Source organism: Gadus morhua, chromosome 16, assembly GCF_902167405.1.
Source record: "Gadus morhua chromosome 16, gadMor3.0, whole genome shotgun sequence".
NCBI classification, from domain to species: Eukaryota; Metazoa; Chordata; class Actinopteri; order Gadiformes; family Gadidae; genus Gadus; species Gadus morhua.
In genome coordinates, this window is record NC_044063.1 from 8,586,311 (window position 1) to 8,599,960 (window position 13,650).

Consider the following 13,650-nt stretch of genomic DNA (forward strand, 5'->3'; position numbering starts at 1 on the left):
CATTTCTTAAAACCTTGACAGTGAAATTAGAAAGACAAAAAAAAAAAATAAGACACGCAGACGGCAGTATTTTGTAAGGAAACTTTATGTGTGCTTGTGAAAATCGCATATCATTAGACAGAAGGCGTTGCAGTTCCCAGTACAGCAGATAAGGTTTGATATTAAAGAGTACAAAAAAAGGAAAATCACAACCAGACTCCAGCCTCGCAGAAACCAAACACATTCCTAGCGTTTGGTCCAAGTCTTTTCATTCTGCCACCCTTCCTCCCTCTTCGCCGTTAACTCCCCCCTCCCCCATCCCCTCGAAGTCAACAAATACTGAAATCATAGGCCTAATATCGGTTTGATTTAGACCGAAATATAGAAATAGAAATGGAAAAGTGAAAAAAATAATAATAATTCAGTTGAAGAATTTTCCCGCCGCTACTTTTAGGAACTCTTGGAGATGCTGACAGAGGATGATTGCATAGATTTGTAGACAGCCAAGTTAGTTGTTTGAATCCATTTATTTTAAAGATACATAATGGAATGTTTTAAGACCCCTCCAGCATCATCCCCATCCCCCTTCTCTAGGAGAGCGAGAGAGAGAGAGAGAGAGAAAGAGAGAGAGAGAGAGAGAGAGCAAGAGAAAGGTGGGGGGAACAGGATGAGAGCCACCGACAGGCACATTTGTTTAATTTCTTTCCTCAAATTTGCCAACAATCACACAGGGAGTTCTAAGGGAGTGCCGTTACCGTGGCAACTCCCCCTCCCCTCTTATTCCAGGGAAGGCGCTAGAAACCTTCTCTGAGCCAATCCGATGCCTCTCCTGGACTCCAAAGTTGTGCTGTACAAAACTTGAAAAAACACACCCTAAAACGTAGCTAATGAAGGATGAAATAGCGTGTAAATCATACAGGCGTATTGTCGTCCACTCACGAAAAACGTACAGAAGTCGTTAACAACGTTGCCCCCAAAATGGGTATGTCTGGGTTCGTCTAGAAGGCCTTTAGACTGAGAACAACGCTACACCCTCTGAACAGCAATCCTCACTACAATAGTCTCTGATACCGGCGTCAAAACTCTGAACTGGTCATAATTGAAGACAAACCCATCTACTGGAGGAACTGCACTTTTTTTCAATGGTTGGCTTTTTTTTTTTCTTTGATTCACGATATATATATTTTATAATAAATGCCACTATTTAGTCCTACTGGAAAGCTTGTGATTGCTTATTCTCGATAGCTGGGTCTTTATGTGTGTCATCCGTAGCACTGGAAAAATAAGTATATACAGCGCTGAGGTAACCCCCCCCACGACCCCCCGAAACCCCTCCATCCCCGCCTGGGACCCCCTCAGCCCACCCGCACATCAACACAAAAGTCAACCAAATTCAACGGAAACAGAAGAAAATGGGAAAACGGCGAGATAGTTTCGCCGTGATCCGTCAACGAAAAAGGGAATTATGGGTAAATGTGTCATTTGTTTATTCCTCTGGTTTATCAACGTACGTGCAGCCCGCCCCCCCCATCTCACGTTTCCTCCATCTGGGGGCCCCCCCCACGCACAAACCGTGAAATCTGACCCATCCACCCGCCCCAACCCCTCAAAAAAATGCCCTTCTGGCAAGAAAAATGCATGATAAAAAAAAATTAATTAAGTAGTAGATTAGCTTGTGCCCCTTACTCCCCAACCCAGCCCACTCCCCCGTATAAAAGGCAGAGAGGGTGAAGCTAAGGACCTGCACTACAGTCAACCCCTCCCCCCTGTTCCCTAGTTGTCCCTGGATATGCCTGTTTTGAATGATAGCTTTTACACGACAAATGGACAGCGATTATTGTTGATCCGTTCCGAGAAAAAGCTAGCTAGATAAACGATTCTAACAAGAGTTCAATTCGACAAGGTCAAAGAGTTTCAATTTGAAAAGAAACGCAAAGAATATTTCTAAACCGGCACACCTCAGGGGCACCTGCGAACACACCAAGTCAACTGGATTGCGGGGGACGGGGTGGGGGAGGAAGCCCCACCCACTTCTACATATATATAGTCAACCTCTTTTAAATTCTCATCTGCTCTACCTGCCTTAATTCTCTGCTTCACGTCCACCTCGCTCTTCACCATCTCTCCCTTCATCCCTCTCCCTCCCTCCCTCCCTCTGTCGTCGGTCCAGCGATCCCTCCTCCTCCTCCTCCTCCTCCTCTGTGAGTCCCTACAGGTCGCTCTCTCCGTACAGGGCAGTGGAGAAGGACATGTAGTCCAGGGCCCCGGGGACGCCGTCGGGGCCCCCGTACGGCGCCATGCGGGCGATGCAGTACTCCGCCTGGTCGGCGGGCAGCTCCCGCCTCAGCTCCTCAGCCGTGATGAAGTTCTGGAGGGAAGAGGTCCGCACACAGCGAGGGGAGGGAGGGAGAGACAGAAAGAGGAAGAGAGCGAGACAGGAAGAGGAAGAGAGAGAGACAGAAAGAGGAAGAGAGCGAGACAGGAAGAGGAAGAGAGAGAGACAGAAAGAGGAAGAGAGAGAGACAGGAAGAGGAAGAGAGCGAGTCAGAGAGAGCGAGTCAGAGAGAGCGAGAGCGAGAGCGACAGAGACAGAGACAGAGACAGAGAGAGAGCAGACAGACAGACGGACAGAAATAGTCAGACATGGAAGGAGCGCCACATTAGTTTCAATTACTTCAACGTTCCATAACATAATAGTCTGCCTTCCTCTGCCGTGCTGCAGAGCCCTGATTGGTCGGTTTAAACCCCTGGATTTCGGCTGGAGAGCCGAGTGCAGATGAAGTAATCGAGACGCATCAGAATAATTGGTCACGGCGCAGAGGAGACGTAACACTAAACCAGACGGCGTGCGAATGCACCTTACCGTCACGGAAACAGAGACACTGCTACCGGAGGAATGAATAACGTTTCTACTAAATGAAAGTGGAAAACCACTTTCCATTTTGTAGTCTTTTACCATGGCTGAGCGAGCAGAAACAATCTGGCACTTGGATATTTATATATACATACATATTTTAATTTTAGATTTATTCGAGCACGATGATGTCATCCCAACTGGGTACGGGCCTATACTCTGTCTGTGCCTGTACTCTGTAGGAGAGACCCTGCGTCTTCTTCCCGTTCACCCAGAAAGGCTTTTCCCCCGGACCACGGGTGGGAGACTCGTGACGCTCTCCGTGGTATTTTAATGGAGACGTTTGTTAACATAGTTTATAAGCTGTAATACCTTCATTATATAACCATCACAACCCACACTCCTTTCTTGCACGCACACACACACCATCCTAGTTTTTCTCACACACACACTCCTCATGTCCCTCACACACACTCCCAATGTCCCTCACACACTCTCACACAGACACACACAGCTCAGAGGTCCTGACGGGGGGCTAACCTTGTCTCCAGCCAGGATCTTGAAGGAGGCGATGACCTGGTCGGCGGTGTCCGTGTCTGTGGTCTCGCGGGACATGAAGTCGATGAAGGCCTGGAAGGTGACCGCGCCGCTGCTGTTGGGGTCAACGATGCCCATGATGCGTGCAAACTCGGCGTCGCCCTGGCAACAGCAATAAGGTGGCAACAGGTTAACCCAGACACAGACTCACACACTTGAGTGCAATTAGGGAACTAATCCAATAGTCTATGGTAAAGCCTGAATAGGTGAATCTATATTCATGGTTGTCTAGGGGAAAGCATGGCAACGGTTGTCAAGGTCTACGATTATTTTGAAGCCACCAATGGAAGGAAAGGAGAGAGAAAGAAGGAGGGGTTTCAGATAGATAAGCAGATAGAAGATGAGCGTCTGCCACAGTAGGAAGAGGAAAAGAACCTCAGAACATTGCAGGATGAGACACGTTTTCTAAATGGCAGATTTCAGGAGTCGTCCGTCACTCTGTGACATAATCTCCAGTCAGTCTGTAGGCCAGTGTTGGGTCAGTACCAGGCTGTTTCCAGTAGAAATGAGGAGGGCCCGGTATTCCTCTGTGGGCATCTGGCCCAGTCGCTTCTGTTGACCGAGGGAGCCGCAGTACCGCGTGGAGGAGCCAGGGGGCAGCAGAGAGACGCAGGGGGAGGAGAGGTGGAAGGAGGAGGATGAAGGAAGTGGAGGTGGGAATAGGTTGGCAATGAGGAAAAGAGTAGAGTGAGGGAAAGACAAGAGAGATGCATGAGGAGACATGCAGCAGAGAGGTGTCGATGAGAGATGGGAACAGAAAAAGAAGAGATAGAAGAGAAACCAGTTAGCGGATACGCAGAGGGCAAAGTAACACCCTTATAGTGAAGGGAGGAAGCCAGAGAGCTGCTAGGTGGTGGTCAGGTGAGAGGCCCAGGTAAGAGACCTCTAGTGGATCAACTCTGGAACTGCACATGCCTGCACCAGCCCAGTGATAGCTAACGGCGAGGCTTTGCCACGTGCGATAACACGTCTTCTCCGTTGAGTTAAGCCTGTAAATAAGAGTTCTACCAGACTAAACCACAAGGTCTGCAAGTAAACAAGGAAATAAGAGGTGATGTGTCTAGGAAGGAAGAAAAGGCGAGAACGGTGAAATCCCACTGCTGAGCCCTACTAGTCTGTGATCAAAGGCAAGGAGTCCCGCGGGAACGTCCAAGATAAATCTAAGGGTCAGAGGCACCGAGAAAGTGACCTCTACCTCTCCGAGGTTCTGCTCAGTCCTACCTGCTTGTTGTTCTCCACATCGTAGCCCAGGCTGATCAAACAGGCCTTGAACTCCTCGGCCATCAGAGCTCCACTGTGGTCCTGAGATCAGCCAATCACAGGCCACACCACCGTTGAGGGGAGGGGAAGGCGAAGGGTTCCAACCAATCACAGAGCACCACGTCACGAACACCGACCAATGGCAACACGATGGGGATGTGGCGGCGGATGGGAAGCGTGCGACCCGAGGGCATGCATGAAGGTGGAGAGAGAGGATGGACAGACAGAGGGACACAGAGACACAAACATTGATGGGCAGGTACACGACACACACATCCATGGATGTTGACACAATGACCACACCCGCCATTAACGCACTAGAAGTGCACGACTTGTTCTTGATGCCAAATAGACCGCATCAAGTTTGCTCTCGAACTAGCCTTTCAAATTGGAGCAATTGACTGTTAATTATGAGCACGGGATGATAATTAGCTTTATTTCATTCCAACCACAACAAACAACAAGGTCAGGGGTGAGTTAGGCAGGGTTTTGGTACACAGGGTACGCTGAACCAGGAACACCAGGTGGAGGCATGCAACGAGTGACGTTAGGGTGACTTGTTTACATGGTGGATGCCGGTGATGGACTGGTGGTTGCTATGGATACACAGGATATACACTGTATGGCCAAAGCCTCCAAAGACACCAAAACAACTAGGTTGCAGAGAACTCTGTGTTCTATACATGGAGACCCATGTATAGAACCCATACAATGGTGTTCTGCTCCACAGTACACAATTTAGTTTGACTTTTACTGCTCAATTTCTTAGGGTTCACCCAAGAAATTAGGTGAACCTGTTGCACCTAAACCGTCCCCCAACCTAACGTGAGAAACCTGCTGATACACCAGTGCTGCAGACCTGTCCCTTCCTCCACCACCCCGTACAACATGGCCGAGTGATGGCTATGTGAGCGATGCTCACAGAGTGATGGCTACGTGAGTGATGGCTCACAGAGTGATGGCTATGTGTCCCTACAGCGGCCCGTGTCTTCGCATTTCACCTCATGACCTCTGTGCCCCCTGACCCCCATACCGTAATTATACTCACACGCCAGGCTCCTCTCTCAGTCCCTCCCTGAACACATCACATGGTACAACAGCACTGCATTAACTTCACGTCACAGATTCACCATGGATCCACTAATAACCAGCAGTGAGGCTAGCTTCAGATCATCAGTATCAGGTGGGAACGGTGATATCTACCAGACACTGAATGCTAGCGTTCCTTAGCTCTATTAGCATCTGGGGGGAACTGCGGTATCAACCAGACACTGAATGATGGTGTATGTTAGCTCTACTAGCATCTGGTGGGGACATGTGGTTTTAACAAGACACTGAATGCTAGCGTTCATTAGTGTAATTAGCATCTGGTGGGACCTGTGGTATTAACCAGACACTGAATGCTAGCCTTCGTTAGCACTATTAGCATCTGGAGGGACCTTGTAAATAGGATGCCTGAATGCAGGAAAAAAAATCTGCTGTTTGTTCTCAACCCATGACAGCCGAGTCTTTAAATTGTCTGTTTGTTTGTTATTTTATGTGTTCATGTTTGCATTTTAATAGGCTTAACACATGCCAAAACATTGTTTGCAAGGCATTGTGGGTAAGAAGAACCAAAACGGAGGTCTCCACAGCAACACGCCCAGCGGCGCGGCGGTGGTGGGACCTGTGACCTGTGACCCCGGGGGCGCGGCCCTGACCTTGTCGAAGTGGTTGAAGGAGGTGCGGTACTCGTGAAGCTGCTCCTGGCTGATGCCCTTGGCGTCGCGGGTCAGGATCTGGTTGTCGATCTCGTTGATGGTCCTGGCGATGGTGGTGAGCAGCTGCTCCCAGCCCACACGCAGGTGCTGCGGGGAGGGGGGGAGGGGGAGAGAGAGGTGAGTGGGACCGCTGGGGAATGGGGGGCCGCCTAGTGGTGGGTCGGTGTAAACGCCATCGGGTCTTTAGTGTTCGTCTGTGCGATGCGGTGCGGTGAACCACTATGTTTGTGTGCGTTTCACGTTCAGAGAGAGAGAGTGAGTGCGTGTAAAGGCACCTTTGTCAGTGTGTTTGTGTGACGCCAAGGGTGCAGGCGGTGTACTTGTTGTGTATTTTATGCGTGTGTCTCTCGATTACATCAATGGCGTAAAATGTGTACTGGTTGTGTATGTGTATGTCTGTAAGCGAGTTACCTCCAAGATGTAGGCGGTGTACTTGTTGTGTAGATGTGAAGATCTGTATACGAGTGTGTGTGTGTGTGTGTGTAACATGTGTGTATCTCTGTTACCTCAAAGGCGTGAAAGATTTACTAGTTTTTTTATGTGTAAATCTATAAGTGTGTTACTGTGTGTGTGTATGTGTTACAGTGTGTGTGTATGTGTGTGTGTGTGTGTCTGTGTGTGTGTGCGTGCGCGTGTTACTGTGTGTGTGTGTGCGTGTCTGTGTGTGTGTGCGCGCGCATGTTACTGTGTGTGCGTGTGCGCGCGCGTGCGTGCGTGTGCGCGTGCGTGTGCGTGCGCGTGCGTGTGTGTGTGGTTACCTCCATGGTGTAGGCGGTGTACTTGTTGTCGAAGATGAGCGCCTCCTGGATAAGCTGGTGGTCTCCCTCCAGCCGGTCGATGTGGGGCTTGTACTCGATGATGCTCTGCTCGTACTCCCGGAGGTGAGTCAGCTGGTCCTCCAGCGTGCCGTTCATCTCGATGGATATCCGGCCGATCTCCTACAACACAGCGGGGACTGAGGGTTAGAGGGGGGGTGGGGTCTCTGGAGGTGGTGGGGGGGGTTCGTTCCGGGTGGGGTATGGTAGAGGTTAGGGTTAGATGGGACTAAAGGGCTTTTTCTCTCGCCCGAGGGATTTCACTCGTTCCTTTATTGTCATACCTCTGGGCGGTTTCAAACCCCTTGGGGGACTTTTATTTTCTTAAGATTCGAGGTCACACCTACCTCTCTGCTGTGTTATTTCAGTTCATCCAACATATAACCAACCAATCTCACTTTGTTTTTCTACTTTGACTGAAATTATTATCATTTTTTATTTGAATTGTATAGAATCTTTTGTATTAACTCGAAATTGTAGGAATCAATAAGGTTGCTTAAAGTGTCTGCTAGATTTAATAAAAGTAATGTTTAAAAAAGGTTAACGTGGACCCCAAAAACCGCCCATCTCCATTGGTCGGCGCCTCACCTCCATCTTGGTCTGGATCCAGGGCCCCACCATGTTGGCCTGGGTGGCGAACTGGCGTCGCAGGTGGTCGTTGGACTGCTGCTTGGCCAGCTCCTCCTGCAGGGCCTGGTCCCTCTGGGGCACCAGCCGCTGCACCTACACACACAGACAGACAGGCGTCATTTACCATGGAGAGGTCACGGCTGCAGTAGCAGAGTCCCACCACCAGGTGGAGACAATGAAACACTGGATGAATGGGATAGAAAATCTTTGGTCTGTTTGTGTAAAAAAACAATGTATACTTTATAACAGGAAGTATACCTCGTCAAACCAAGCAATAGAATTATTTAACGAGTAGATATCCATACTTTCCTACTTTGTTCCTACCCCTTGTCTCAGTCTATTCCAGTACGATGACATCATCATCACATTCTACCCTCAGTCCGTACTCGTGACGTTCATTAAGGCCTCTGGGACCAGGCCCGCGGGGCCACCCACCTTCTCCCACTTGCTGTCGATGCTCTCCGGGGTGATGGAGGTGTAGGGGTTGGTCCCTGACAGGTTGATGCCGTTGTGCTGGGCGATCTTCTGCACCTCCGCCTGGATGGCCTGGATGGCCTCCCGCTCCTTGTTGGCGTCCGGCAGGGTGGACTTGAACTGCTCGTGGGCTGTGATCAGGCCCTGGAGGCGGGAGGGGAGAAGAGGTGGGCGGGGTTTATGGACGGAAGTGGGCGGGGCTTAAAGGGTGAAGGGGCAGGATTTGTCGGGGAGGTGGGCGGGAATAGAATCTCGGAAGGTTCCAAAAGAAGGTTCCAAAAGTACAGACACATTAAATCTAAAGTCGTTACCCTATGAGTGAAACATGGCGCGTGTCCTCGACCTCATGCATGCTTTCATGATGACTAAAGGGTATTTATTGCAGAGTACCCGAGATCACAGTCTTTCAGAACTAGTGGCGGCACTAAAGCCCTTTAAATCATCACTAGAGTTTAGTCAGAAGAGGAGTAACTCCTGATGACCCCGTGTGAGCGGTGCCCCTTGCGAGGTCCCGTGTTGCCGTGGCTACCTGGATCTCCTCGATGTTGTGGACGATGAACATGTCCTGCAGGTCCTCCATGGCGCCCTCCATCCAGTTGTTGAACGGCGCCGCCCTCTTGGCGTACTCCAGGTACAGCTCGTCTATGGACTCCAGCTGCTTCTCTGTCCTCTGGGGGAGCACAGCAGGGTCAACCACGGCCTCATCAGCTCACCCACCAATTACAGACCAATTAACCAATCATAGACTCGTTAACCAATCATTAACTCACTAACCAATCATTAACTCATTAATCAATCATTAACTCACCGACCAATTACAGACCAATTAACCAATCATAGACTCGTTAACCAATCATTAACTCACTAACCAATCATTAACTCACTAACCAATCATTAACCAATCATTAACTCACCAACCAATGATGGACTCATTAACCAATCATTAACTCACCAACCAATTATAGACTCATTGACCGATCATTAACTCACTAACCAATCATTAACTCACCAACCAATTATAGACTCATTAACCGATCATTAACTCACTAACCAATCATTAACTCACCAACCAATTATAGACTCATTAACCAATAATAAAAGTATTAACCAATGATACATCAACAGAAATATGAATGTAGAATAGCAACATTATTGTTAACGAATGAGTACACTATGAACAGCGATATTAGTGAGGTGAGAAAACAACAAACACGTTTCCATTTAATAAAGCAATCCATGTATGATTATGCACGCACACGTATTTTAGTGAAAAACTGAAAAAAGGAAGTCATTTATACGAAGAACGAAGAGGAAGTGAGTGTTATGGTCGCAGAGCCACAGATATAAATGGAGAAGGGGAGGTAGAGAGAAAGAAGTAAGAACAAATGGAGACTATTAGAGAGAGACAAAGATAAAGAGGAAGAGAGTATCAGAGAGAAAGATGGAGAGATTGACGGAATCAGAGACAGAGACAGAGACAGGGGTAGAGAGCGAGGTAGAGACTCAGGGAGAGGGAGAGGTGTACCTCCAGTGACTCTCTGCGGTTCTGGGTCAGGGAGCCCAGGCTGTCCCACTGTTCACAGATGTTCTGACAGCGAGCGTTCACACTGGGGGAGTCGTAGTAGTCCAGCTCACTGTGGACGCAGACACAGACACACACACACACACACCTTTATTAACATGCCTGAACCAACCATTCCATCAAGGTTAGCCCCAACAGCCTTAGACTACAGGCTCTAGGTTTGTAGTGTTTCACAGGAGATGGGGTTGAAGGAGACTGCAAGTTTAGGTTAAGGGCCGTCACATGACAGGGCTGTCATGGAAGTAAAGGTTTCTACTTCCTGCGGTCTTACCAGACAGTCAGGAAGTAAAGGTTTCTACTTCCTGTGGTCTTACCCGACAGTCAGGTGATAAAGGTTTCTACTTCCTGCGGTCTTATTTGACAGTCAGGTGGTAAAGGTTTCTACTTCCTGCGGTCTTACTTGAGTTCCTGTGCAATGGCGGCGATCTGCTCCACGCGGTCCTGGTGTGCGGCCAGGTCGCTCTCGAAGGCCTCGTGTTTCCGTAGCAACGCCTTGACCTCCGACAGAGTGGCGGTGGCGTAGTCCTTCTGGGTCAGCATGGCCTCCTTACCTACACACACACACACACACACACACACACACACACATTAAAGATCGAGCACGTAAATTGGATCCAACAGGCAGTGAGTGTAGTGTGTGTGTTTTGTCTTTGCATATGCACATATGCGGTGTGCGTACTTGTGTGTTATCTTCGATCTTCTGAGTGTTGTTTTTTAATTTGTGTTGCATGTGTTTCTATGTGTTTGTGTTTCTATGTGTGTGCGCGTGCGTTTCTATGTGTTTGTATGTTTGTGTGTTTCTATGTGTTTGTGTGTGTATGTTTGTGTGTGTGATTCTATGTGAGTGTGTTTGTTTCTATGTTTGTGTGTGTCTCACCATCGGTCCAGGCCTCGTGGATGGTGGCCTTCTGGCGGAACTTCTCCGCCAGGTGGTCGAGACGCTCCAGACGGCGGATCTCGTTGAGCAGCCACTCCTCGTAGCCTTTCTCCGCGCCCTCCAGCGCGTGCCACGACCCGTTGATGTCCTGGAGAGAGCACAGGAGCACAGCTAGCCGTGAGCTAGCGGTAGCAGCCGGCTAATGCTAGCAGTGCGTCTGGGCTAGTCCTCGGCCAATCTCAGCGAGTTAAAGTTCGATGAGTAACAGGATAGGATGTTACTAATCCAAACTAAGGGTTAAGGGACCTGTTCTCTCTCTCACACACACACACACACACACACACACACACACACACACACACACACACACACACACACACACACACACACACACACACACACACACACACACACACACACACACACACACACACACACTCAGGAGCTCCCCTACGGTCCTGTAGGGGGGGGTTCTCGGGGGGTACTTACGGACACCATGCGCCCCTCTGAGGGCATGAAGGCGGGTCTGTTGCTCAGCCTCAGCTTGGTCTGCAGGGTGTTGAAGTTGATCTCCAGCTGGCACTTCTCCTGGACCTAGGGACACGGAACGGGGTCAGAGGTCAACACCTCCGAACTACAACCCGGGACAGGTACACTGTTCAAAGCGTACTTAATGAAAGGCTGGATGCTATAGGTCGAACAGTTCACAATTATATATATTCCAGGTTTAGGTTCACAGTTTTCGGTAGGGATGCACCGAAATGAAAATTCTTGGCCGAAACCGAAACCGAATATACTGAAACAGTTGGCCGAAAGCCGAAACCCAATAACGAATGTAGCATTTGCGGTTTTTCATTCATTTTGCTTTAGTTTTTCACCATTGCATAAATCAAATAATTAAGTGTCCTTTATAAACTTCTTTGTCTTGCTTTTCAATTAAAAAAAAAAAAAAATTAAAAATTGATACAAAATATTTATTTAATATTGAACGTTTTCTAACATTCCAGCCGACCTTATAGCAAGAATCTAAGAACAATGTACCTTTAAATACATGATTACATATATATATTTTTTTTATCAAAAAATAAATAAAAAATCGGTGGCCTAATATTCGGTCCATCCCTAGTTTTCGGTAAAGCGGGGGAATGACAAGCTCAATAACCCTCAATGATCATTCAACTCAAAAGGTGCTTTGTACATTGTGTTTCTGTTCAATTGCACCTGAGCCCTAGCGCTATTTATGAGCATGTGAGAAAATGCACTTTCATAGACGACTGAACGCCAAGTAAGAAAACCGAATCCTACGTGGAGGACATCATCTCACAGCCTGTTAATATCAGCAGGTCGAGCTCGCTGTTACAGGAGGAGCTTGAATAGTCGGTTGGTGAAGGGCGTGTGTGTGTGTGTGTGCACGTGTGTGTTTGCGTCTCTCTCTCTAGGCTACCTTGGGGGGCTTGTGGACCCGGCGGTAGTCTCTGAAGTCCTCCAGCTTCTGCTGCATCTCGGCCATGGTCTTCTCCGGGGCCCGGTTCTCCAGCCAGGGGATGGTCCGACGGATCCATTCCAGAAGCTGGAGCCGAGGGACGGGGAGAGGAGAGGGGAGGGGAGAGGAGAGGGGGGGGGGGGGGGGGGGGGGGGGGGGGAGAGAGAGTGACAGGGAGCCAGAGCGTTATTAGTAGGTACTCCCAGGTTCCCAGGTGCGTGTGTGTCTCCTCAGGAGTGGTTCTCCGTGTGTGTGTGTGCGCGTGTGTGTCTCCACAGGAGTGGTTCTCCGTGTGTGTGTGTGCGCGTGTGTGTCTCCACAGGAGTGGTTCTCCGTGTGTGTGTGTGTGTGTCTCCACAGGAGTGGTTCTCCGTGTGTGTGTGTCTCCACAGGAGTGGTTCTCCGTGTGTGTGTGTGTGTGTGTGTGTGTGTGTGTGTGTGTGTGTGTGTGTGTGTGTGTGTGTGTCCGTCCCCATCAGTACTCACATCACTGGCCAGCTTCTCGTAGTCCTCCATCAGGTGCTCGTTCTCCTGGTTGACGGCCAGCACTTTGCAGATACGATTGGCAGCCGTCTCAGCCTATCACAGAGCAGTTCCCTCAGTCAGGTGTGCGTCGCTTCGTTTTAACACACAAACCCATTTAGTACCAAAACAATAAGTTAGGCTCTCCTAGCTTCATGTCACAACCCAAGGCAAGCAATTAACCTCTGTTAAAATAACATAACTTCCCTTTCCAACCATAGCCTGTTTGTTAGTGTTCCTACAGAGGCCTTCTTTGTCCCTACAACCCGTCTTAACCCTGGGGAACTTGTGGAAAACTCACAACTCACACGCAAGCAGTGAAAATATCCATTCAACACGCACAAAAGGCCTGAGCCATCGGGGTTATGAACACAAAATCCACTCCTTTCTGCGCGGTCCACGCCGTCTACCGGCCAGTGAACCCTATCCCATGCTGCGTCGGTCCGCCGGTTAGTGCTCACAGTGCCAGTCCATCACTCGTGGGGTCCATCACAGTATAATCACTCGGTAGCGTGGCTTTCAAACTCCATGCGTCACCTGCCCCAGCCCAGGAGCAAGCTGTGGTAGGTCTAGTTACATGTTACGCTGCGGTGGTCCCGCTGGCTTTTGGGGGGGGGGGGGGGGGGGGGCTAGCAGGGGTACAACGCTACGATACCCCTGCAATTCAGAAAGACACCCCGTCTCTGCAGCATCTCCGGTACGGACGCGCCTCCCACAAAGCCTCTTCAGGGGGGGTCGCAGCAGACAGAGCATTCATTTAAACATGAGGTTGGGTGCTGGCTGAACAACACCGGTAACATTCCTCCCCATAAACGCA

The 13,650-nt window shown here is 49.4% G+C and overlaps 1 protein-coding gene across 2 annotated transcripts in view; it reads right to left on the minus strand.

Annotated features, from left to right (window-relative positions):
* Nucleotides 1-67: 67 nt before the first annotated feature.
* The window catches only part of actn4 (actinin, alpha 4), a 52,673-nt gene continuing 39,090 nt past the window's right edge, over nt 68-13,650 (minus strand). For both annotated transcript variants that reach the window (XM_030380276.1, XM_030380275.1), the window contains exons 9-22: nt 12,798-12,890; nt 12,273-12,398; nt 11,318-11,422; nt 10,829-10,976; nt 10,352-10,502; nt 9,895-10,003; nt 8,899-9,039; nt 8,331-8,513; nt 7,854-7,988; nt 7,209-7,388; nt 6,391-6,537; nt 4,652-4,732; nt 3,374-3,532; nt 68-2,347 (exon numbers count right to left, since the gene is read on the minus strand). In XM_030380276.1, the coding sequence (XP_030236136.1) occupies nt 2,189-2,347; nt 3,374-3,532; nt 4,652-4,732; nt 6,391-6,537; nt 7,209-7,388; nt 7,854-7,988; nt 8,331-8,513; nt 8,899-9,039; nt 9,895-10,003; nt 10,352-10,502; nt 10,829-10,976; nt 11,318-11,422; nt 12,273-12,398; nt 12,798-12,890 (1,917 nt within the window). In that variant the 3' untranslated portion in view covers nt 68-2,188. The remainder of the gene's footprint in view (nt 2,348-3,373; nt 3,533-4,651; nt 4,733-6,390; nt 6,538-7,208; nt 7,389-7,853; nt 7,989-8,330; nt 8,514-8,898; nt 9,040-9,894; nt 10,004-10,351; nt 10,503-10,828; nt 10,977-11,317; nt 11,423-12,272; nt 12,399-12,797; nt 12,891-13,650) is intronic.